Source organism: Belonocnema kinseyi, chromosome 1 (genome assembly GCF_010883055.1).
Source record: "Belonocnema kinseyi isolate 2016_QV_RU_SX_M_011 chromosome 1, B_treatae_v1, whole genome shotgun sequence".
Taxonomy (NCBI): Eukaryota; Metazoa; Arthropoda; class Insecta; order Hymenoptera; family Cynipidae; genus Belonocnema; species Belonocnema kinseyi.
This window is the reverse complement of record NC_046657.1, coordinates 33,500,120-33,525,797: the sequence shown is the minus strand read 5'-3', so window position 1 is coordinate 33,525,797 and position 25,678 is coordinate 33,500,120. Positions and strand designations below refer to the sequence as shown.

Here is a 25,678-nt window from a genome sequence, read left to right as displayed (position 1 = left end):
AAAATTACAAAACTTCATTAGCTTCCGGAACGTCAGAATATAATTTTAAATGTTTTTTGTGGATTCAAATAAATATGGAGGCGATACGCAAAATCTAAAAAAAAAATTAATTAATTTTAAATAAAACTAAAAATACAAGATTAGATTGATAAAATTAGTAAACTAAATAAAATTAATAAAATTTAAATTATAAAATTAATAATGCAAAAAAAATAAAATGTAAAAAACTTCATGGATCTTCCGTAACCTTTAAATATAATTCAAAAAAATAATTATGGATTTAAATAAATATGAAGGCGATCTGAAAAATTTAAAGACAATTTAATTTAATTAATTTTAAATTAAATTAAAATGAATAAAAATGGACAAAATTTCATGGAGCTTTCGGAACCTCTAAATATAATTTTGAAAAATAATAAATTATTTGTGGAATAAAATAAATATGGAGACGATATGCAAAGGATAAAAAAACAATTTGATTTAACAACTAAATAAAATTGATTAAATTAAAATTATCAAATTAGGAATTAAAAAAAAATCAAACTTACAATACTTCATGGAGCTTCCGGAACCTCTAAATAAAATTTAAAAAATAAATTTGTTGTCGATTCAAATACATATGGAGGCGATACGCATAAAATTTAGAATAAATTTCCATTGCATTTTTGGAGCACCAAATTCTAAATTGAATTTCAAACACAAAATTAAAAAAATATATCAGGGCCCAAATTCTCCCGTTTGGAGTTCAATGGGCCAATTCAAAATAAAAAATAAAAATCTTCCGATTAATTCCTATTTTAATTTCAATTCCTCCCTAGACTTCCTAATTGAAAATCTTCATCTCTTAAGCCGTAGATTATAGCGAAAGTCAGGGATTCATATCCGGGCAAAATTCCACACTACTTTCCAGATTTTGCATGAAAATTTCCTCGTTAGGAAACAAACTTCCTAGAGTTGAAAAATCCACCATCTCTATCTCATCAAGTGGCGTCCAATTATCAAAAATTGCTGTACTCTCTTCAATTATACTGTCGTCCTTTTCATAGAAATCATGCGCGAGATTTAATTCATGAATAGCCTTGAACGATTCCTCTTCTTCTTCCGCTACCCGGAATTTTTGCAAATTTGCATTCATCGATTTCAAGAGACCATTAATCTTCTTTTTGCTGTGAAGAACACTTTTTAGATAAACGACCTCCGCCTCCAGCCTTTTGATATCAGCCTTTTGCTTTTCCACCACATCACTGAAGACTTTGTTCTCCTTCTCCAGCAGCTCGAGTTTATTCTCGATTTTTTGGATGTACTCGTTCTTCTTTCTTCGATTTTCCCGAGCCAATTTGGCCCTTTGGTTGGGACAAGGCAGTGAGGAAGGCAGTCGACCTCTTCGTCTAACCGATTTTTGTCCAATTTCTGCTTCTGCAGAATTCGATTTTTTTTTAACTTCAGACGCGAACATTTCATTCGAGGGACTTGTTTGATTGGCTGATGATTCTAGGGTATATTTTAAGTCTATTTCATCCGGTCGCGATTTTTGTTTAGATGAGGATCGACCTCGTCGAGGGACATATTCAATTTCCATTTCTAAATTTTTTGACTTTCTTTTACGTTTTGATCTTGGTTCAAGTGTGCTGTCCTCTTTTGACTCGTACGCCATTTCGGTGGAGGATCTTTTTTGCCGATAGGATTGCCTCTGCCGAGATGGCATTGTCATTTTTTTTTACGTTTTTGTGCTTTTTAAAAGCTTACGATCTTTATACTATCCCAATTATATCGATCAAGAATCTGAAAACAATGAGATAAGGAGAATAAAAGAAGCTTCATTTTAACGGGCCGTCCCTAACCCTTAACTGACACAAATCCTTTTTATTGCGTAAATGGCACAACGGGTGTTAAATACCCAACGTGTTCAAACATGTCTCACGCAGCCGGTATTGAATATTTTTAAATAAAAAAATTATTTTTACCTTAAAATGAAGGTTATCTTCATGAGATACGACACTTTGAGAAAAAATTACTGCATTATTAGTGCTTCCAGAAAAGGTATTTATTTTGAAAAATCAGAACTCGATTTTATGTTCAAATAAAACGCCATATTTTCCATGCTGAAATCAATTTATGTTTATTTGAATGCACAAAAATATATAATAAAAAATACAAAAGAAACATAAAAACACGCTTTTCTCGAAGCAAGCGTCGCCGTAAATTGCAGGCCATCTACAAGAGCAAGAGATTATGAAATAATAACGAAAAAAATTATTTCACTTTAGATGATAAACTTACATTGGAAATTGAACGAAAATCACTAATATCAATGGCACAATTTTTGGCTGAAAATAACTTATTTTCTCACTGACGGCACAGCGGGTATAAAATACCCCAAAATTTTAAAAGGTCTACTTTGGGCGGATGCCCAACGTATGCTCACGTTTTCCGCTCTATTGGAAATAGCGGACTACCATTTCGCCATCTGGTGCCGAAAACTGGAACTAGAAGAGTAGTTACAATTTTAAAGAAGTATGTTGATTTTTGCATAAAAGTGTTTTCACGTTTTTTTTCTGAAGTATAAAACAGTAATTGAATAGTAAAAACAAACATGCATAAAGAAGAAATAGATTAATTTTCATCTTATAGAGTGAAAAAACACTATTTCGTCAAATAGGTTTAAAAAATCACTCTTTCGTGTAAGTTTTAATGCATTGTAAGCTCGAATAAATCTTAATTAATGTACGAAGAGACAATTCTTATCCAGATTATGCAAAGAATAAGAATAATACACGATTTTGGAATTTAAATACGAATTCTAACTTAACTTTTAGATTTGTTTTTTTAATAATAAATATTTCTTGTATTACTTAATAAACATTTACTTTGGGTTCATTTTTGATTCAAAATAAATCCATTTAAGTTGAAAATCCGTTGAAAATCACAAAAAAATGTAAAATAATTGTTTTTTTTTGTAGAAAAATATTTTGGTTCAAAATGTGTTTTTTTTTTCACTGTATAATATACAAATTCCATCTAAAGCCCTATGTTTTTGGTAAAGATTTATTTTTATTATCCAATAAATACAATGAAACTCCACACAGAAAACCGTGAAAACACTTTTATGCGCAAATTAAAATGCGACTTTAAAATCGTACCTATTCTTTCTAGTTTGGATTTTGGTCACCAGGTGGCGTCGACACGTGGTCCATTTTATCGAATTTAGTACGGTTAATTCGAGCTTAAAAATTTTATTGGGGTATTTTTTACCCACAGTGCCAGTTAAGGGTTAAATTACGTAAGGGGCTGTACTTAAATTACGTGAAGGATTATATTGCTTCTAAAAAAAACAATAGGATATGGGATATCAGACTAATGGACATTTTGTTTTGTTTAAATAAAGCTTTACAAGCTAAACATTTCATTTTTTAAATTCTCAGATTCTTCTTCGAACAATTATTTATTTTTCCTGGACATTAAAATTCAAAAATACCAGCATTTTATTCTCGTAATATTTTTAAGATCGGATCTTTTGTAAACAGAATAAAACAATTATTCAGATACAAAAACAAAATTTTTTTAAATTTACGTATTTATTTTAAACAAAAAATTATTTTTTGAACATAAAATAATGAATTTTCAACAAAATACTTGATTTTTCAACGAAATAAATAAATTTTCAAAAAGTAATTAACAAAAAAACGTAAAAGTTGATCTTTCCAGCAAAAAGATGAAATTTCTTTTGTTTAAATTAATTCTGCAAACCAAAAAGATGAATCTTCAACAAATAAAGATTCTCTAGTCTCGAGAGAAAAAAAATTTACCACAATTATTGAATCTTAAAGCCAAAAGGCGAATTTTCTGCACATTTTTAAATTAAAAGTTGCATTTCTATCAAACAAAATGCAGTTTCTGCTAAAATAGATGAATTTTTAAAATAGTAACACAAATTTTCAATAAAATAACTGAATTTGTATCCGAAAAATATATTAATTTAACTTTTCAAGACCGACATATGAATTTTAAACAAGAAGTAAATTTTGTATGAAATAGTTGAATTTTCAACCAAGAATTTTCATTTTTATCTAAGAAAGATGATATTTCTACTAAAATAGTTGTATTTTTAAATAAAAAAGCCAAATTTAAAATAAAGGTGAATTTTTACCTAAAAAGGATTTCAGTTGACTTTTCAAAACCAAAATATGAACTTTAAACGCGTAAATTTTCAACTAAAAAAATTTTAAAAAAAGGTGAATTTTTACCTAAATAAGATTTCATTTGACTTTTCAACACCACAATATGAATTTTAAACAAGTAAATTTAAAAAAAAGTTGAATTAGCAACCGAAAAGGAGGACTTTTTACCTAAACTAAAATATTTTTAAAGTAAAAGTATCATTTCTATATAAAAAAATGGATTTTCTAGTAAAATAGTTAAATTTTCAGTTAATAAAATTAATTTTCAACGAAAAATAATGTCCTACTGAAATTATGAATCTTCAATCAATAATATTGACTTTCAACTAAAAATAAGGTAAATATTATATTTTAAACCAAAGGCGAACTAGTAAATTTTCAGTAAAAAAATTCATTTTCAACCTATAATGACGAATTCTCAACGAAATAGTTCAATTTTCAACTAAAAAATATAAAATTAAAATAAACAATTTTTTTACTAAATTAATCCATATAAAAGAAAAGACATGAATTTTTGACGTAATAGATGATTCATCAACTAAGAAGATGAATTTTCGACCAAAAAGATAAATTAGAACCAAAATTATGAAATTTTTCTACAAAAAGATAAATTTTTAACCGAATGTTTCAAATTCTAACCAAAAAGATTAATTATATACCAAAAAAAGGACGAGTTTTCTACCATGAAAATTAATTTTCTACAAAAAAAATACCTTAATTTTCAATTAAAAAGTTAAATTTTCAACTAAAAGAGATAACTTTTGAAACAAAAATCAAATAGACAAAGAAGATTAATTATCTACAAAAAAGACGAATTTTCAACTGAAAGATGTACTTTCAACCATGAACATTAATTTTCTAGAAAATACATCAATTTTTATAAAATAGTTGAATTTCCAACTAAAAAAGATAAATTTTCAGCTCAAAATGGTATATGTTAATTTTTAGTGATATGCTAATCTATACTTGAATTTTCAACCAACGAAATACATTTCTAATCACGAATATTAATTTTTCATCAAAAGAGATAAATTTTCTACAAAAAAAAAACTAATTTAAACAAAGTACACCAATGTTCAGTTAAAAAAAATTTGAACTAAAAATGGAACAGTCAAATTTTTAATTAAAAAAAATTTTAATCCACAAAACAAATTTTTAACAAAATAGATGAATGTTTAACCAACAAGATTGACTTTCTCCTAAAAAGATGAATCTTCATAAAAATTACTAAATTTTGAACTAAAGAGAACCTGTTAAGTAGAGTTCTGCCACAACTTCCCACTGTTTTGATCGGCTACGATTAAACCGGAACCAGAAGTGATGAAAAGCGCGCGATTTTCAAACCAAATTTTCCAATAAATTTAGAATTTTGAAGAATAAAATGAGGAAGAAGATCAAGTTAAATGTAAATGTATCAGAAATTTATGAAATATATTAAAATAGAAATATTGAGATGAAAACTATTCCATTTTGTGTTTAAAAGTTAGTTTTGTTAGCTGAAAATTCAGGTATTTTGATTAAAATTCGTCTTTTTTTTAAGAAATCTAATCTTGTTAGTTGAAAATTGAACTATTTGGTTAAAAATTTGTTTTCTGGTTAAAAAAATAATTTTTTCAATTGCAAATTTTTAAGAAACGTAGTAAAAAATTCCCAGTTTTGTACAAGATTGTACCCCAAAATGTATATTTGTTATCATTCTTGTATTGTGTTAAAATTAGTATTTTTTGGTAGAAAATTAATATTTTTGGTTACAATATTTTGTTCAAAACTCGTACTTTGTTTGATTGAAATTTTTTAAACGTAATTTTAAATATTCGACATTTGGTTCAAAAGTCATTTTTTACAGTTGAAAATTCAATTATTTGTTTAAGAATTAATCTATTTTGTCCAAGGCAAATTTTGTTGGTAAAAGATTAAGTTTCGTAGTTAAAAATTAATTTTCTAGGGTAAAAGATTCATCATTTTTATTAAAAATGTATTTCTTTGCTTGAAAATTGATTTATTTTGTTGAAAATTCGTCTTGTTTGTTTGAAAACATTTTTTAACTGAATGTCTAACTGTTTAAAGATTGATTTAAAATTTACATTTTGAAAATTCGACTATTTTGTTCAAAATGCACATACATATTTAGTGGAAAATGTGTCTGTTTTGGCGAAACATTAATATTCTTGATTAAAAATTTATTTCTTCGATTGGAAATTCAATTATTTTTTTGAAAATTCTTCGTTTGATGGTTCAAAGTAATTTCCATAACTAAAAATTCACATGCTCCATTTTTGTTTGAAAATGAATCCTTTGCTAGCAAAAATTAAACCATTTGGTTAAAAATTCATGTATTTTGTAGAAAATTAATGTTTATGGTTGAAACTTAATGTTTTTAGTCTATTCGGTTTTTTGTTGAAAAGTAATCTTTTTTAGATAAAAAGTATTTATTCAAAAGTTAATTTTTTTGGTAGAAAATTAATCTTCTTGGCTGAAAATCCATCTTTTTAGTTACAAATTCAACTTTTTATTTAAAAATTCAATATTTTGGTTAAAAATTCATTTTTTTCGGTGAAAGATTAATCATTTTCGTTAAAAATTTATTTCTGTGACTTACTTCATCTTTATGGCTAGAACTTCAACTATTTCCCAGTGGGCATAAAGTTTGGCGACGTCTTTACGACATCGTTACGACATCTTTACGACAACTTTACGACATCCTATGTCCATGTCGTTAAAGTGTCTTTACGGTATCGTAAAGAAGTCGTATGATCTGACGATGTCTTTACGATATCGCAAATAAAACGAAACAGGATGGACATAGGATGTCGTAAAGATGTCGCAAAGACGTCGCCAAACTTCAAGCCCACTGGGTTGTTTAAAAATTCAGTTTTTGGGGTAAAGATTGATAATTTTCATTGAAAATGTGTTTGTTTTTTTATTAGAAAATTTATCTTTCTGGTTGAAAATTCATACATTTTGTTAGAGATTTGTTTTTTTGGCTAAAAAGATCATCTTTTTTGTCAGAATTTTAACCAATTTGTTACAAATTCCTTTTTTGTGGACAAAATTCATAATTTTAGTTTAAATTCATCTTTTTAGTTGATAAATCATCTATTGGGTTAAAAACTCATATTTTTTCTTGAAGATTCAGTAGAATTTAAAAAAAATATTTTTTTTTAAGTTTAAAAATGAACTATTTAGTTGAAAATTCGTCCTTTTTGTTTGAAATTTAATTTTTTTACTAAAGAAACTTACTATTTCACCTTTTGTTTAAAATATAAATTTTACCTTATTTTTAGTTGAAAATTCGACTTTTTTCGTAAGAAAACTAATCTTTTTGGATAAAGATTCATCATTTTATTAGAAAATAAAAATATTCCATTTTTGGTTGAAAATTGATCTTTTTGGTTAAATATTCATGTATATTGTTAAAAAATCGTATTTTTTGGTAAAAAGAATAGCGTTCTTGGTACGAGCGTAAGGATCCTGTGGAATAATCCCCATAGCTAAAATTTAAGCCCCGCAGGATGTCAAAATTCAAAATGGCCGATCCAATATGGCTGCTTTTACACTTGCTTTTTACGGGGTTTCTCTCGTTTTTTCCTGTTTTTAGCCCCTGGCGTTCATTTTTTAAAAAGATTTATCACTTTTATATCAATTTTGTATTGATTATGAGAAAAAATAGGAATGCAAGATGATATGGAATTCAAAATGGCGGAAAATAGAATATGTTTCTTGATTTTATCTATTTTTTTATAGAAATTCACACGTTTTTGAAATTAATATGTTGTTATTTTTAACTTTCTTACATCGACATTACCTAAAGTTGTAGAAACAATGAAAAATGTATCTCATATCAACCAATTCAAAATGGCCTTTTCAAAATGGCGGTTTTCATAAACATTAATTTTTTTATTTTCTTTTGAATTTTTCCATTCTTTTAGTCGTGACGCTTATTTTTCAAGTATATCTTATTTTTTCATGAAAAGGACGTCAGAAATCGTAAAAAAAGAAGAAATGCTGGAAAATTTTAAATGGCGGATGAATATGCATTGTTTTTTGTTTAAAATTTGCGTGCGATAATAAATTTGTCGCATTTTTGCTGTCCTTACACTTGCGCGTAAATTTGTCTGAGCAAAAATGCAAAGATTGCAAATAAGGAAGGACAAATGTCTATTGATTTTTTTTTCTTCTATAAGTTGCAAGTAACACTTATTTCCATAAATAATTTTGGCAATGAACATTTTTTTGTAATTCAAAACTATATGCATAATCATTTTTCTAAAAAATTAAATCTAATAGTTCAAAATATAAACAAATTTATTATTAATTTAATTTATAAACGAATTTCCAACCAAATAATTAACAAAACAATTAAAGGAGGAGGGTCAATAAGGCCGGTTTTTGGGCCATCTACAGATTGGCCTCAAACATGTTTTATTTTATTCATCTAACTAGGTCTCAACCCCTTGAAAGGATTTTTCCTGAGAGTGATCTGATATCAAGATATAGTCATTTTTTAGTTCGTATTTTACATGGGTTTTCGCACTTTCATTCAAATCATGCTAAGTTTCACATTGTTAGTATTGCTCACGCAAGATCATACTTGGCCAAAAACTGCGCACGTATATGCGTTACAACATATGTTAAAGCCATCATTTTTCTCGAGGTACTTAGCCTTCCAAATAGGGCTTATTTTTATACTTTATGAAAAACCGAGCTTAGCCACTTTGACACCCTTGGGCAAAGAGGAGTGAGATTAAAATAAACCAAAGTCAGTGGAATAGGAAACAAAACGCTATCGTTCATGTGCGACTGCCGCTTCGCTACGTTCAACTGTTTTCCCCCTCCACGTGGTATTCGCGTTTGTTGCCGATGCTTTTTGCTATGTTCTCCTTCATTCTTCTTCCACGTTTCGACCTGTTAAAGAGTTCTTATCCACTGTATGTGATATAACTGCGTACATACATTTGTTCCAGATTATTTTATTGTAGTTTTATTTTATCAGTATCGACTAGTTTCATAGCGATTGTAAGTTTTTTGCACAGGTACTTCATAGGCATGAGAGGCTACACTTTTTTTAAATCCGTATTATTTAATAGTTCTGTACACCAGTCTCAGATTCTCTTTATTTTTTCAGGTGAAATAATTACTTGCGAATTAAGTTTTAATTACCACTTATTATGCCGAAAAAACAGTGTTCTTGTTGCGGCAAATTCTTAAAACCAAAGAGTCATCTATCAGTAGTTCAGGATGAACGGGCATTAAATGTTCTTAAAACTGCTTTTAATAGCTCCTTAACCATTCAGTCAAAGTTTTGCGATAGTTGCCGATGCTTTTCGATTAAAAAGCGTCGGATTACAGATGCACAAGAGATGAGTTCTTCTGAAAATGATTTATCAAATGTTTTAGAACCAGGTAAGTGTCAGATTTATAAAAATTCAGAATCTTCCAGTGAAGATGGAACTTCAGATTCTGACTGTAGGAAAATCAAACTTCCAATAAGAAGATGTATGATTTCTCAATCCAGATGCATTGTCTGTCATCATAAGAATAATCGTATGAGAATAAAACCTTTTGCTGCATTGAGGGTTTACGTCGATACTGGTATTTTGATTCCTGCAAAAGTGAGATGCTGTGCTTCTCATTTGGTTGATAATGGTTTTCTTACGAAAGAGGCTGTTGCGTCTATACAAGCCACCTCTAATTTTACTCACATGAACGCTGAGTCGATTTCTAAGCTTCTGAATGATTTGCGTGAGGAGGCAAGAAAAACAGGGTTGAATTTTGATGATCCATCTGCGCTTGAGGAAAAAGATTATTATAGGCTCACCGGTTTGACGAAAAATCAATTTAGTGACGTTGCACAGTACTTGTCAATTGAAGTGCCTTCGACAAAAGGTCGTTCTGTCCGTTTGTGCCTTGCATTATTGTTGATCAAGTTGCGCACAGGTCTTTCCAATGCGATTTTATCAACTATTTTTGGCATAGAAAAACGAAGAGTTGGCAGAAGAATTACGGCAGCAAGGAAAGCTCTGATGTCCTCCTTTGTACCTCATCATCTTGGTATAGGTCACATATCACCCGAGTCAGTCATTAAAGACCATACTACATTAACGGCAAAAACGCTATTCGCAAATGGAGAAGATGTATGTATCCTTGTAGCTGATGGTACATACATGTTTATCCAAAAGAGTAGCAATTAATCTTTTCAAAGGCGGACTTATTCTAAGCATAAAGGAAGGAATCTGGTCAAGCCCATGATGTTAGTAACGACGACAGGATATATAATGGATGTTTTCGGTCCGTATTTTGCTGATGGCAAGAACAACGACGCTAGTATCTTTGAAAGTCTTTTAAAACAAGATTCAATAAAACTGCGTACATGGATGCTCTCAAACTCTGTTATCGTTGTCGATCGCGGTTTTCGGGACTGCCTGAAGTTTGTAGAAGATCTTGGATTCGTTTCCAAAATGCCTCATTTTCTTCAAAAAGAATCACAGCACACTACGATTGAAGCAAACGAATCAAGGCTCGTTACTAAAGTCCGATGGGTGGTTGAAGCAGTCAATGGGTTGATAAAAGCTTGGAGAGCCTTAAGTGATGTTTTTCCAAATAGTCAAATCCCGTACATCGGCGATTACGTCAGAATAGTCTGTGCCCTTTGTAATGCTTTCCGACCTCCTAGAATTCATGATAATTCCGATGATCATCTGATCGCTGATCACACTCGGAGTATATCAGCTGAAGCAAGCCCAATCGTATACCGAGGAACATTTATCTAATGATGGAATGTACTCCCTTCTTGTCCACAAATAGAAGGAAGGCATTCTAAGAGTACAAATCCAGTCTCGACATGCATCTTCTAAAGTGTATAACTTATAGATAGAAACTAATCCTGGACCAAATCCGATAAGTGGTTGTTACTGTCAGTGCAAAAGTGGTGCAAGAGTGGTAGGATGTTGCGCTCACATTGCCAGTATTCTGTGGTATCTTGGTTACTCTAGATATAACCAAAACACTCCCAGACCTTCACGTGAATTCGAAAGTCACGTGAATGATGCATCGTGTTGGTCGGAAAATGAAGAAGAAGCAGCAACATCTTCAGATGACCGAACCAATTCTGACGAATAAGGCTGTTGCAGAGTGCCTAGCCTCTAATCGACCATAAGTTCTGATTGACTGTAAACTAATATACCTTTTCTTAGAAAAATGTCTTCAAGATTATTTCGATTATTTTATAGAAATTATTGCTAATAAATCTGATAAAGTAGGAAATTTTTACTCCGTTCATGATCACAAACCTAATAAAGTATAAAAATGAGCCCTATTTTGAAGGCTAAGTACATCGAGAAAAATGATGGCTTTAACATATGTTGTAACGCATATACGTGCGCAGTTTTTGGCCAAGTATGATCTTGCGTGAGCAATACTAACAATGTGAAACTTAGCATGATTTGAATGAAAGTGCGAAAACCCATGTAAAATACGAACTTAAAAATGACTATATCTTGAAATCAGATCCTCTCAGGAAAAATCCTTTTAAGGGGTTATAAGACCTAGTTAGATGAATAAAATAAAACATGTTTGAGGCCAATCTGTAGATGGCCCAAAAGCCGGCCTTATTGACCCTCCTCCTTTTCAACTTGAAAATTGATTTACTACCAAAAAAGATTTAAGTTTTTAACCACAGTTGAATTTTTAATTTAGAAAAATGGTTAAACAATAAAAATAAATTTCAGTCCATTTATTGAATTTTCATGTCAAGAAGACGAGTTTTTAACAAAACAGTTAAATTTTCAACCAAGAAGTATGACTTTTTAAAAAAAATTGTTAAATTTTCAAGAAAATAATTTAATTTTAACCAACAAAAATCAAATTTGTAATCGAAAATACTATTTATACTATTTTTTATCCCTAAAATGTGTCAAAGGCCAGTATATTAATTAATTTCGACACCAAAACGATTCGAATTCTTTTTTAAAAATCCAAAGAATTTGAAGAGATTTCGTTCCAAAATGCATTTTGAAATAGTTTGTTCTTAATATTGTAAACGGCCAAGGACGCGAACCGCGCGTGCGTTGAGTGCTATTTCGAGAAAAAAGTATTAAATCGTACTTATAAGTGTCACAATTTAATTACTATTAGTTAAGAATTTTTAAAAGAGAAAATATTCTTCATTGTATGAGAACGACATAAAATATATACAATTAATTTATTAAGCATTTTTTATGTTTTTCGGGATTTTTTATATTGTCATGAACGTATTTTGAACGATCTAAGTACCTTGAAATTGAAAAGATTGGAATGAACCACGGAAGAGCTATGCTAGAGTTCTTAAATTCCAGAGAATTTAAGTTCGGGTTATATAACTGAGAATATGACAGAATTTATGAGAATTTAAGAATTTATGATTTTTAACAATCATTTTATTGTCCACGTTGTGTCAACGGTTGTATAGAAATTATTCTCTAGCTTAACAATATTCAGAAATTAAAAATATGCAAAACAGTAGCTTATTAATTAATTGACACTGTTGGATTGAAACTCTAACCTCAAAATTCAATTGCGTCACATTATTTAATAAATACTAGCAAATAATAAAATTATTAAGTACCAAGCGCTAATCCTTTTTTAAATTGTCAGATTTATATCGAAAAAGTATAAAATATTTCATTCTGGTATTTATTTAGTAAAATGTTTATTTCAATCGTAGCGTTACGCCATGAAGTTGTATATAGAAGCCCCACTCCCCGAAAACTTGGACGCGTGAATTTGGATTCTGTTAGTTTGCATTGCTCGTAGTGCCTCTTGCGGTAAAATGAGAAATCGAGAACATTTTCAAAATTCCCAGATTTTTCCTTGACTAATTTTTCATTTCAAATCCTTAATATTTAAATACCAGCATTGTAATCTTTTAATACTTTTAACATAGAATATTTTCTAAACGGAATAAAACGGCATTTCATATACAAATTTAATTTTTAAATTTATTAATTTATTTCAAAGAAAAATATATTTTTTACTATAAAACATGACTTTTTAATAACATACTTGAATTTTCAACAAAAAATTAATTTTTCACGCAACTTATGCATTTTCGCACACCAAAAATTAAATTTCAAACTAAAAAATCATTTTTTTACCAAAAAAGGCAAATTTTTAACTAAAAAATATCATTCTTAAAAAAGGAAAAAGTTACATTTCCTGTTTAAAAATAAATTTGAACAACAAATATTTCCCACTAACCAATTAAATTGTCAACCAAAAAAATATAAGCCTTCAAACATTTTTTTTATCAATGTACTTTAATTTTTACCCAAGAAGTTGAATTTTCAAATGAAAAATATTAATTGTCAAAAAAATGATTAAACTTTCAACCAAAGAGATGCATTTTAAACTAAAAATATAAATTTTCGACAAAAAAGTGATTTCTTAAGAAAGTGATTTAACCAAATCTTTTAAACAAATTAGTTGTATACTGAAGCAAAGAAGAATGCTTTTTAACAAAAAAGTTGCATTTTCATTTCAAAAAAATGAATTTCCTTCTAGAACAGATAAAGTTTTAAATCAAAATGTACGTTTAAAAAAAAATAGTTAAATTTTCTATCACAAAAGATTTCAGTCGAGTTTTAACGATCAAAATATTAGTTTTTAAAAAGAAATAATTTTCTAAGAAAAAAACTGAATATTCAATTAAAAAGACAATTTTTTAACCAAAAAGACGAAATTTTAACCAAAAAAGGATGACTTTTTAACAAAATTGTTAAACTCTCTACCAAATAGTTGCATTTTTATCACAAAAATATGAAATTTCTCTGAAACCAGAAGAATTTTTAATGTAAGGAAAAGTTAAGATTTCATCCAAAAAAGATTCCAGTTGACTGCAAGATCAAAAATTGAATTTTATAACAAAAAAATAAGTAGCTACGGAAAAATTAAATTTACAACCAAAGAGGATAAATATTTAATAGTACAGTTGAATTCTTTACCACATAGTTGCATTTTTACCTAAAAAGACTAAATTTTGTACCAAAACAGATGAATTTATAATAAAAAAACGACAACATTTTAAGTGGAAGTTTCATTCTAAAAAGATTTCAGTTCATTTTTCAACACCAAAATATAAATTTTAAATAAAAGTTAAATTTTCCACGAAACAGTTAAATTTTCTATAAAATAATATATTAGTTTAATATCCAATCAAACAATTGCATTTTTATCCAAAAAAGAAGACATTTTTCTTAACCCTTGTGTTGCCACCCAAAAAAACTCACAGCGTCTGCCACCCGGGTACCTGGGTACTCTGCTAACGAAATTGTTCTTAAAAGTCCATTGCAACTTGAAGTAACTATGTGTATTCAATTAATATTTAATTATGCATATTCTAGGAAGCTATTCCTACTTGAATATTATAATTTAATAATGTGCAGTGACCATGGTAGTACAGAAACAGATATAAAACGTGCGCAGCTACATCGCAAATTTCTTTTTTCCGAGGAGGCTCGGTATTACGTCCAAGAATTCAAGAAAATCCAGTTAAAAATGTATATACTTTGTTATTATTTATAAAATAATCCATATTTACTTCATATACTATTATAACCAACTTTATTTTTATCATATACAGTATGAAAATCATGCTTTTTCCGTCGGGGTACCCGGGTGGCTCCACCGCGCTTTTTTTTAACTGCAAGATATTTCAAACTAAAAAATTTCTAAAAATATGTGCAATGCAAATTTCGATAGAGAATCAGTTAAATCATGCTGATTCGAGAATCATTCGGCCTATCTTTATTAGGAAAAAAGTTATGGCGTTGGGCCTACTTGTCGCGCGCATTTTTTCTCTGTTTTCGCTCATGGTGGTTTTTTCTGACCGAAATTGAGTCTAAATTTTTGAAGGTGAAGTGCGCGCTGGTGTTGAACTGAATTTTGTTTCGGTGGTGAGGTTTTTGCCTAAATTTTGTTGTGTGTTGCTCGTTGAAAATCGGGAGCTGAATAGCTGGCTACTATGAGTACATCAAACATTGACTCTCAGTCTGGCGAACAGCTGACCGGTAGAGATTCGTACTAACAATGGGTGCTCCTGGTATGAATTCTGCTGACATGTCGCGATTTGAGTCCCTGCTAACTTCCATTAAGGAGGATACATCGATCACCAAAAATGATGTAGCTGACCTGAAGGGATCGGTGGCTTAGATTAAGGGCGAATTAGACCTTCTGAGAAGAGAAACGGAATCTCTGAAATTAAGAAACGATGATCTGGAGAAGAAGAACACGGATTTGAAAAATGGCATGAAACTGTTGAAAGAAGAAGTTTTGCAGCTCCGAAGGGATGCTTGTGCAAAAAATTTGATTTTACATAAGCTCAAGGACACTGATGCACGCAATAACGAGCTAGTCTCGTCTGTTCGAGGGGTGTTCACGAAAGCTAAAGTAGTATCTGTTGTGGTGGAATCTACATCTCAATTAGGAAATGAGCCTTGGGACAGACCGGTGATGATTAGGTTATGATCTCCATTTCAAGGGTTCCAGGTCTTTCAAAAAGCGAAATCCTGCGCGGAAATGGGCCTGTCAGTCTCGAGTGACAGGTCGAAACTTGAGAGGCAGGCGAGATGACAGCTCATGCAGAAGAAGAGCAGCGTGATATATAGAGGTTTCTAAGTAATAATAAAAAGTAACTTCCTAGAATTCGATGGGGAAGTGCTGTCATCTGACGACAATAGTGCCATGTATGGTGGCCTTCCTTCCAGTTCATTAATGACATTTCTTGACGCGAAGGACAGAGTCAGCAGCCCCTCCGATAAACTGAGTCAGGTTCGGACTAACTCTCGTAAGGACAGTAAATGAACTGTCCTCGATAGTGAGTGGGAGGTTAGCTCGGATTATTTTCTGGAACTGCCATGGATTTTCCAATGTGGGATATTTAGCAATGTTTAACTTAGACACGGATACTTTATGCTTGAGCGAAACCTGGCTCCCATCGGCGCCTGCAACCCATTCTTGGTTGTGTTAGTATGGTTCCTTCACTGTGGATGCGAAGCGAGTAAGTAAATTTGGTAGAGCTAGTGCGGGGTTGGCACTATTTTTGAGTAGGAAAGGGTTTACCTGCGATTTGTTGGATACTCCATCGGAGTGGATTTCTATAAACTGCGCCTATCATTTTATGGTTTTTTATTGTAGGTCTTATTTATTTCAAACCGAGTCTTGGCCATGAATATTCGTGCGATGGTTTGGATGCGGTCCTTGATCGATTAGAAGAGTCACATCCTTTCTCGCCTATAATTCTGGAAAGCGACTTCAATCCGCGAATCGGGGATTTGAATCAAGTATGCCCTGATCTTATACAGGTGGGGGCGAATGCGAGCTCGGAGAGACTGGTAACTGATCCTGTCATTTGTAAACGTAGTAATAAGGGACATTAAAGTTGCTCCGATCGCTACTCGCTCGAACCATCTCCCAGTATGTGTAGAGTTATCGCTTCCGGGAGGAGAGGGGGTACGAAAGGTTAACACCGTAATGCATGAAGTTAACAAAAATGCAAGGCTGACCTGGAAAGAGGACAAGATGGGGGTTTTTCTAGATTCACTGATTCTACCGTATTCGCAAACAGCGCTCGTCTCTTCCGTGGCTGACTTAAACGAAAATCTTATCTCGGCAATTAGGGCGGCGGTTTCAACTGCTTGTATGATTCCTGCTAATTCTTCGCGATTTATAGGAAAAAAGCCTTGGTTCGACTGGGCATGTTTCAATGCTTAAAGAAAAGCTGAAAATAGCCTGAAACAGTGTAAAAGGCCAGGGTTCGCGTTGAATGATAAAAAAAAATTCAATTTAGATAAAAAAAAACCTATACCTCACTGCTGATTTCTAAGAAAATGTTGTATGAGAAAGCCTTTCAAGAGGCTCTTGCATCATCCAGAGGGACAACGGAGTTTTAAAGAACAGTTAACTTCTTTAGGCCTAAACTTACACAGAGTAGTAACATAGACATTCAATATTGGCAAGCTTTTGCGAATACGTTGTATCCTCCTAAAGTGAACCTTGATCTTTCTTGAGGTGTAAATACGCACCCCTTCTGGATGCCCAGATCTCAAAAGAGGAAATCAAGGCTGCTATCCGCAAATGTAAAAAGGTGAAAGCCCCTGGACACGATGGTGTCCCCGCCGAGTTTTACCAAGCTTTACCCGAATTAGGTCTAGACTATCTCGACTGACTATCCAGGAGGATCTAGAAGACTGAGGAGTTTCCCCCTTCCTGGGCAACTATCCTAATGTGCATGTTTTTCAAGAAGGATGATAAAGAGGATCCGGCCTTTTACAGAGATATTGCGCTCGTGAATGATATTGCAAAAATATTTAAATATTTACACGAATCCTCCTGGATAGACTTGTTGAGTGGTCGAATGCGGCCAAGTGTATACCCGAATTTCAGGCAGGTTTCAGGGCTTCTAGAGGCTGTATGTACCATATATTTGTTCTGAGTTCTGTAATTCAGATTCATCTCTCCATTCCTGGACGTAAAGATTTTGCGTGTTTCGTTGATTTTAAAAGGGCCTTTCCTTTAGTGAATCACGACCTTCTTTGTCTAAACTATTGAAGCTGGGCATTAGCACGAAATTCCTTAGGATAATGAAAAGCCTTTACAATGCAGCTAAGATGTCCATCTGTACACTTGAGGGTCTCACTGACCCAGTAGACGTGACTTACGGGGTTCTCCAAGGGGAATTTTTTATGTCCTGTTTTTTCTTTTTTTTTTATTGAAGACCTGGAAGATTTTTTTTCGGAACCGGGTTTAAGGGGGATCTCTATCAATCACTTGATGGAGATTATATTACTGACATATGCCGATACATCGTGATGCTTGCTGACTCTCGCATTGATCTGCAGAGGAAAATTAATGTCCTCAGTGAGTATAGTAATTTGAATTTTTTAGACGTTAACACGTCAAGACCAAGATCAGGATCTTTCATAGAGGGAGGCCACCCAGGATTCCGTGTTTCACTTTCAATGACACGCAGCTCGAGATGGTCAGGGAATATAACTATCTGGGGAAACCATTTTCGAGCTCTGGTACTTTTACACTAGCTTGTAATAAAAGAATTGCTGCCGCAAGGATGGCGACAGGGGCAACTTTGCAAGTTCTGCGTAACTCCAAAGCATATTCGTGGCGCTCAAAATTGATTCTTTTTCAAAATCTTGAAGCTAATGTTCCGCTCTATGCCATAGGAATTTGGGGCCTAAGATACTGTGAGGAAGTCGAGGTCCTTTCAAACAATTTTCTTCAAGAAAGTGCTTGGGCTTCCTTCTTACACTCCAGGTTATACTCTGATACTAGAGCTAGACAGAGTCCCAAACTCCTATAATATCTTAAAAATGGCACTGAACTGGTTAGGGAGATACTGGGCATGGGGGAAGAGAGACTGCCTAGAATTTGCCTGTAACAGGCTGCAGAATCTGGCAGATTCGGGTCCTGCTGTTCCAAAATTTAACTGGGTTTTACAGGTAGAAAATCTTTTAGCGTTGGATGGACAAGATGGCCTATGACCTAGCATGGACTTGCAGTGTCTACAGACACGCAAAGAAACAATTCTGACCAAATTCGAGGCTCGCCTCCGGGGGGTGGACATGTGCAGGTTGGTACAGTCCACATCCCTACAGGTGCGGCCCTATCTTTGTGTTCATCCAATGGGTCGCGAGTACCTGACTAATGGTACTCCGCTCAAGTTTGCCAGAGTTCTCGCGCAGCTGCGTCTCATGGGTGCCGTAAAACGGAGGTTAACGGTGGGTGAACTTACTTTTGGATTCAACAAAGGGCAAATTTGTTCAATTTGTAATATGGGAGTGGAAAAGACTCTTTTTCATTTACTAATAGAATGCCCGATGTACAAAGATGTTTGAACATCGTTGATGGACCCGCGATCGGCCTTACAGCCTCTGGTGCCTTCTGGATAGCGCTTATAAAAATTCTTCAGATAAAAAAGAAATTTGTCGTGTTGCAATGTTTCTACTTAGAGTTCTAAAAATCAGAAACCTTATTTTATATTCCCTGCTTAATAAGTCTATAACTGTTTGTAAAAGCTAACTAACTAGATGTTTATATTTTTTACTTTCTTTGCACAGATCTTAGAAACTAAGCAAATATCGCAGCAGATTATCCCACATGTATGTATATTAAAATTGTTTCTTATCATGTTGTTGAATAAATAATAATATATTTGAACAGTAGAATTCTTAACAACAAATTATGACTTTTTAACCAAACTGTTGAAATTTCAACCAAACAGTTCCACTTTTATCCAAGAAAGATGTAACTTCTGCTAAAGCAGATGAATTAAACAAAAAAATCTTTAAAAAATAGTTTAACTTTCATCCAAAGAAGATTCCAGTTCACTTTTTAACACCAAAATAAGAATTGTAAGCCATTTGCAACCAAAACGTATGTCATTTTCAGAAAATTATTAAATTTTTAACCAATAATAAAATTTATAACTAAAAGCATAATCTTCAGAAGAAAGTTGCTGCGAATTTTCAAAATTCTAATCTGGAAATATTTCATTTTTAACGTTTTTGACTCGTCGTATTTTCGAAATTTTAATCTTAAATTATGAAGATTCGAGATTCTCTAATTCAAAATAAGATTGTTTAATTTTAAACGATTTAATTTAGAAATAATACAATTTCAACTCCTTTCTTATGAAATTGTTCATAAAAAAATTGTAATCTAAATTTCTTGAATTTGTAACGCTTTTAATTAGAAAGAATAGAGTTTTAATTCCTTCCAAGTTTGAACCATCGAGTTTTTTAAATTAAATTTGGAAAATGTTCTATTTTAACGTTTTGAAATTGTCCTACTTTCGAAATTTTTTTATAACCTTAAATCATTAAAATTCGTGATTCTCATATTTAAAATAAAAAATTGTCTCATTTTGTAAACTTTAAACTAGAAATGATACAATTTTCAAACTTTTCTAATATAAATGTCCAATTTTTAAAATTTAATTTAAAAGTGTACAATTTTGAATGCTTTGAGTTAGAAATAATACCATTTGGAATACTTTTATTTCAACGCTTTTCCATAAGAGGCGCTACGAACGATGCAAACTAACTAAATCCGAATCTATGCGTCCAAATTTTCCAAAGGCCTCATGGGAGTGGGGTCTCTTTATACTATTTCGTGGCTCACACTCTTGCTGTTTTCTTAGCATCCGGAGAGATATCGTAGTTCATATAAATCCAATAGATGGCGCTCGGATCAGCTAGGCCTGTTTTAACATTGCTAAGTATTGGCAAAAACGGTAAATAGAGAAAAATGTGTAAAATTGACCATTTAAAGTATAAGAATTTGTAAACGAGTAAATTATGTATCGTGTTAAAATTTTTTTAAATTATTAGTGCTAAATCACAGAATTAAAATGTGTGGCTCCGGGCTATGCGGCAGACTATAACAACAAATAGCTCACTTTTCATCAAAAGAAATTAATTTTTAATCAAGATGATAAATCTTCAATAAAAAATATTTAAAAATTCAGGAATCAGATTATTTTTCAACCGAGTAAATTTATTTCTAACTTGAAAGATTCATTGTCAACCAAAAAGAAAAATGTTTCAATAACAACGTTCACTTTTAGAGAAAAAAGTAATTTTCGAACAAATATATTTACCATTTTTGCCAATACTTAATAATGTTAAAACAGGCCTAACTGATCCCAGCATTAATTTGGTCGCATAAATTCCGATTTAGTTAGCTGGCATCGTTCGTAGCGCCTCTTGCAAAAAAGCGTTTAAACACAAGTTTTTCAAATTTTATTATTTCTAATTCAAAGCGTTCGAAATTTAACACTTGTAGATAAAATTTGAAAAATTGGACAATTTTATTTAAAAAATGTTTGAAATTGTATCATTTCTAATTTAAAGCTGATAAAATGAAAGAATTTTATTTTAAATATAAGAATCGCGAATTTCAATGATTTAAGGTTATAAGAACATTTCTAAAATAGGACAAGTACAAAAAATTAAAAAGGAAATATTTTCCAAATACAATTTTGAAAATTCAATCATTTATAATTCAAAAAAAATAAAACTATTTTATCTGTAATTCAGAGAGTTCCAAATTGAAAAATTGTAGATTACCATTTTTTTTATTTGAGAATTTTATTAGAAAGGAGTTGAAATTGTATCATTTCTAATTCAAAGCGTTTAAAATTGAAGAATTTTATTCTGGATTGAAGAATCTCGAATCTGAGTAATTTAATATTAAATTTTCGAAAATAGGACAAGTTAGAAACTTCATCTCATAAAGAGGAATGTGGCTATCTGACACCACAAGCAATTTTCAAACCCTTATGAACAATACTTAATTCGAAAAAATGGAGTAAGTGTCGCCATCTAGATTTAGTTGGAGACACTAACTGTAAGTAAAGTCGTTTAGCATGCTGCGCCAAGCGTCAATCTACTAGCAGCAGCTGCTGAAAGAGGAAAAAAATCGTGGGGTCTTAAACACCCAGTGTGTATTTTTTAATGACAAAGTAATTTCAGCGCAAATTTTTTAATTTTATTGATTTTTGTTTACTTTATAACGTAAGTATATCATATAAGGTGAAATATTTTTTTTCGATTATTTCATACTTTTTTTTTTCTTTGTAGATGGCTTATAACTTACGGCAGCGTGTCATGCGAGAGCAGACTGTGAATGTGTTGAATAAAATATAATTGTTAAAATACAGTTATATATGTCTCTTTTTGCAATTTCTTGTATTTTTGTAGCATTACATGTCAAAGTTTCTCAATTTTTATAACAATAAATTGATTTGAAAGTAATCAATCTGATTCATAATTTTATCATAAAAGTTACTTTTCAGCTGAGCAAATAAATATCTTTTTTTGAAAGCGCCCATGTTGCAATATTTTTTGTATTAAAGAACACTATTTCAAAAGTATAGTCATACATTTTCAGGTTAAAATAATTAAAATTGCGTGAGTTATGAATTTTTAAGTAAAACCCTCCATTTTTTTATTTTTTTTTTCAATAACTTTTTTAACAAACTTAAAATAAATAAATGGATATATAATTAACTCTATCTAATAAAAGATACCTTAAAGTATATCGAATAATTTTATTGTAACAAAATATTTAACAGGGATTAAACAATACATGATTAAATACGATGGGGTGTTAAACACCCAAGATGCACTTTACCGTGATGTTCCCATGTATGCACTTTGAGGGTTAAAGATTCATCATTTTAGTTAAAAATTTATCTTTTTCTTTGAAGATTCAACTATAATGTTATAAATTCTTTTCATTTATCATCTATTTGACTAAATTTTTATTTCTTCTATTATATATTCAATTTTTTCTCAAAATTCATCAATTTAGACGAAAATACATATTTTTGGTGACAATTTCAAGTATTTTTTAGAAAACTCATCGAATTTTGTATTGAATGTTAATTTTGTTTATAGAAAATTTTGCTATTTTTCATTTTTTATTGACAATTCATATTTCTTAGTCAAAGTTTAAACTATTTGATTGAAAATTTATGTCTATTGTCCAAATGTCGTGTGCTTTGTTTATAATTCTTTTTTTTTTCAAGTAAATTAAGTTATAAAACGTTCAATTATTCTATTGATCTGATTGAACTGAAAAATTAACTATTCCATTTTTAGTGTAAAATTGAACTTTTTTTAGTGAAAATTTCAACTATTTGTTTGGAAATTAATTTATTTTGTATTCATGAATTTTATTTAAAATTCTTTTTTTTTTGGTAAATTAATCTTCTGGGTTAAAAAGTTGTATTTTTCGTTGAAAAATGTAACTATTTGTTAGAATTTTGAACTCTTCTATTGTTTAATATTTTTTTCATATTAATAATTTCAGTTGAAAATTCATTCTTTAGTTAAAAATTCTTTTTTTTTTAATTTTAAAATATATGTACTTTAAAAATGTTTTTTTTCTGTCAATGAAATTAAAAAATTTGAACTCCAAAGCTAAAAATGTTTTCATTGAAATAATAAAAACTGAGTTAAAAAGTATTTTAAGCAATTTCAAGCTGTAAACATTAAAATGAACCAATTGAATTTTTTGTTGTAAATTGAACACTTCTCAAGTTAGAAGTTGATTTTTTTACATTAAATAGCTTAAAAATGTTTAAAAGGCTTCAAAATTTTATTTCGAGATATTAAAAAATCTACCTGTTGTTTTACATTATTTCAAATTGTAAATTTTTTGTTTGAAATTTTTTTAAGTACTTCTAAACTTCTTTAAAAATGATCCGAACTGTTCCAAACGTTAAGTAAAAAAATGTGCAAAATTTAAAAAATTCCTCAAAATCTCAAAGATTCATTTTTAACAATTGTTTAAATATTTTTTTTGTTCTTAAAAAAATATTCTTTATTCTTTTAAAGCCCTTCACAATTCTTAAAAAGTTTCTAAATTTGTTGCTAGAAATCTGCAGAACTTTTTATCTTTTTTTAAATTATTTTAAATTTTTAATTAATTTGTAACTTTTCAAAACGTCAATATTTATTTATAAAACAAAATTCAACAGTTTTACTTAAAAATTAAAATTCTCTAAATATAACAATTAAAATGATAGTTTTGTTTATTTTTTAATATTTGCTTTATAATTACATTTAACTACTGTTCAATCTAAAAAATCATGAATTAATTTATATTCACAGTTAATCTGCCAAAAATATTTTTTAATCCAAAATTGGCAATTTCAAATGCTTCTAATTTTTGATATTTTGTAAATATTTTTTTTCTAAAAATGTGTCCAATGCAGTCAATTAATTCTTGGTTTACCCAATATTTTCTGAAGTCTTTTGAATCTATTCTCGTTGTCTACATTTTTCACACACGGATTTAATTTTCAGTTATTAATTCGCAAATCTATTTTTTTTTAATTTTGAGGTTATGGAAAGTCAGACATATAAATACGAAAATTTTCAAATTAATGGTACGTAATTATTTAAATAGAGTCATTTTTTCCAAAACCCACAAAAAGATCTTTTAAAATTACATTGAAGAAACTATCAAATGTTTATCGATCATGCGTTTTGAAAAAGGAAACCATTGCATTTTGAGAAAAATTTATGCATAATTATCATAAATATATTCACACGTAGTTCAAGGAAAATTGAAAAAAAAATTTTAATAAACATTTGTATTTCTCTGATTTTGATATTTTGCTTTAGATATTTAAAAAGTAGTTTTATTCTCTTCAACATAACCTCAATTCATTTTTTATTAAACCAATTATATGCTTTACATATATAAAAATATATAACTTCAGTAATTCCCAGATTATGATTAATAAACAAATAATTTTACTTACGAAAAATTTCTGTATTTAAAGTGGTTTTATTTTGTTAAAATACTATTGTTGAGAAGAAAAACATAAATGAAAAAACACCGGAAAAACTGATCCCGCATGTGCGATTGGCCATGATCTTTGTACCTGTTAGGATTTCCCGATTATGCTTTCCAGTCTCTATGCGCATGCGTCGCACCAGCAGCCTCATTGAATGTTGATTCCGAGCTTATTTAAAATGAATGAAGTATTTCAAGTTGTAACGTCAACTGGCAAGACGTCTGCACACTGAGATTCACCACTTTGATATGCAAATTTAACTATTTTAGTGAAAATTAGCTTTTTTTGCTGAAAAATAATTATTCCATTTTTTATTGGAAATTTATCTCTTTTTGAGAAAATCAACCAAATCAAGCAAAAAAAAAGATAAAATTCCAGCAACTATTAATTTTTTAACCCAAGGGTTTTGGTTAAATCAAAGATATTATAAACCAAAGATATTATAAACGTAGATGCGGTGCGGGCTTAGTTGCCCGCTATAAATATAGACGGCGCGTCCGGCGAAAAAAGTCACTTCCCCTCTTCACACCGCCACCCGTAGATAGCACCGAAGAAGTCCCATCGATATATTTTGCAAACAGTCACTTGGAGCGCTGTAAGCAACTCTCAGTAGGCACTTCCAGGGGAACTAATCGTTACTTAGCTCGGACAAGAACCATTTGGATTGAAAGTAAATTGACAATTAAAACATTTATATATTTATAACTTTGCAAAACTTGGTTATTTTAAAAAAATACCACAAATATAAGTCGATGAGTAATTTATATTACGGTTCCATATATTCTCCACTAATTCTAAAATTATTAATTATAATTTTCATTCTATATATTGTCTATATATAGTTCTTTAGTTTAGTCTACTTTTTGTTAGACTATTCGTCTAATCAAGTTCTCGTATGTATTTTCCAATTTCTTAATTATTATATATTCTAACGTTTTTATAAACATATAATTATAATTCCAAGTGATAGAACAATTGTTCTTTCGGTTTTTAGATGTTAAGACGACAGTTCTAAGCCAGATTACGTTTCGCATTGGCAAACAAAATTAGACGAACAGAATTTCACTTGCACATTCATAAAAAATATCATGTTCCATACAATATGTTTTAAAATAAGCTTTAAATTATTATAATTGATACAGCT

General features: G+C 30.4%; 1 protein-coding gene across 1 annotated transcript; it reads right to left on the bottom strand.

The window, feature by feature from the left end:
* Positions 1-624: 624 nt before the first annotated feature.
* Positions 625-24,552, bottom strand: LOC117173306. The gene is made up of 2 exons (XM_033361800.1): positions 24,499-24,552; positions 625-1,782 (listed from the first exon to the last, which is right to left on the bottom strand). Exon 2 carries the CDS (start codon positions 1,709-1,711, stop codon positions 869-871), a length of 843 nt encoding a protein of 280 aa, XP_033217691.1. The 5' UTR covers positions 1,712-1,782; positions 24,499-24,552; the 3' UTR covers positions 625-868.
* Positions 24,553-25,678: the final 1,126 nt, after the last annotated feature.

Bases quoted from the DNA above. Each gene is read 5' to 3' on its own strand.
- LOC117173306 (XM_033361800.1), bottom strand. From the start codon at position 1,711: ATGACAATGCCATCTCGGCAGAGGCAATCCTATCGGCAAAAAAGATCC.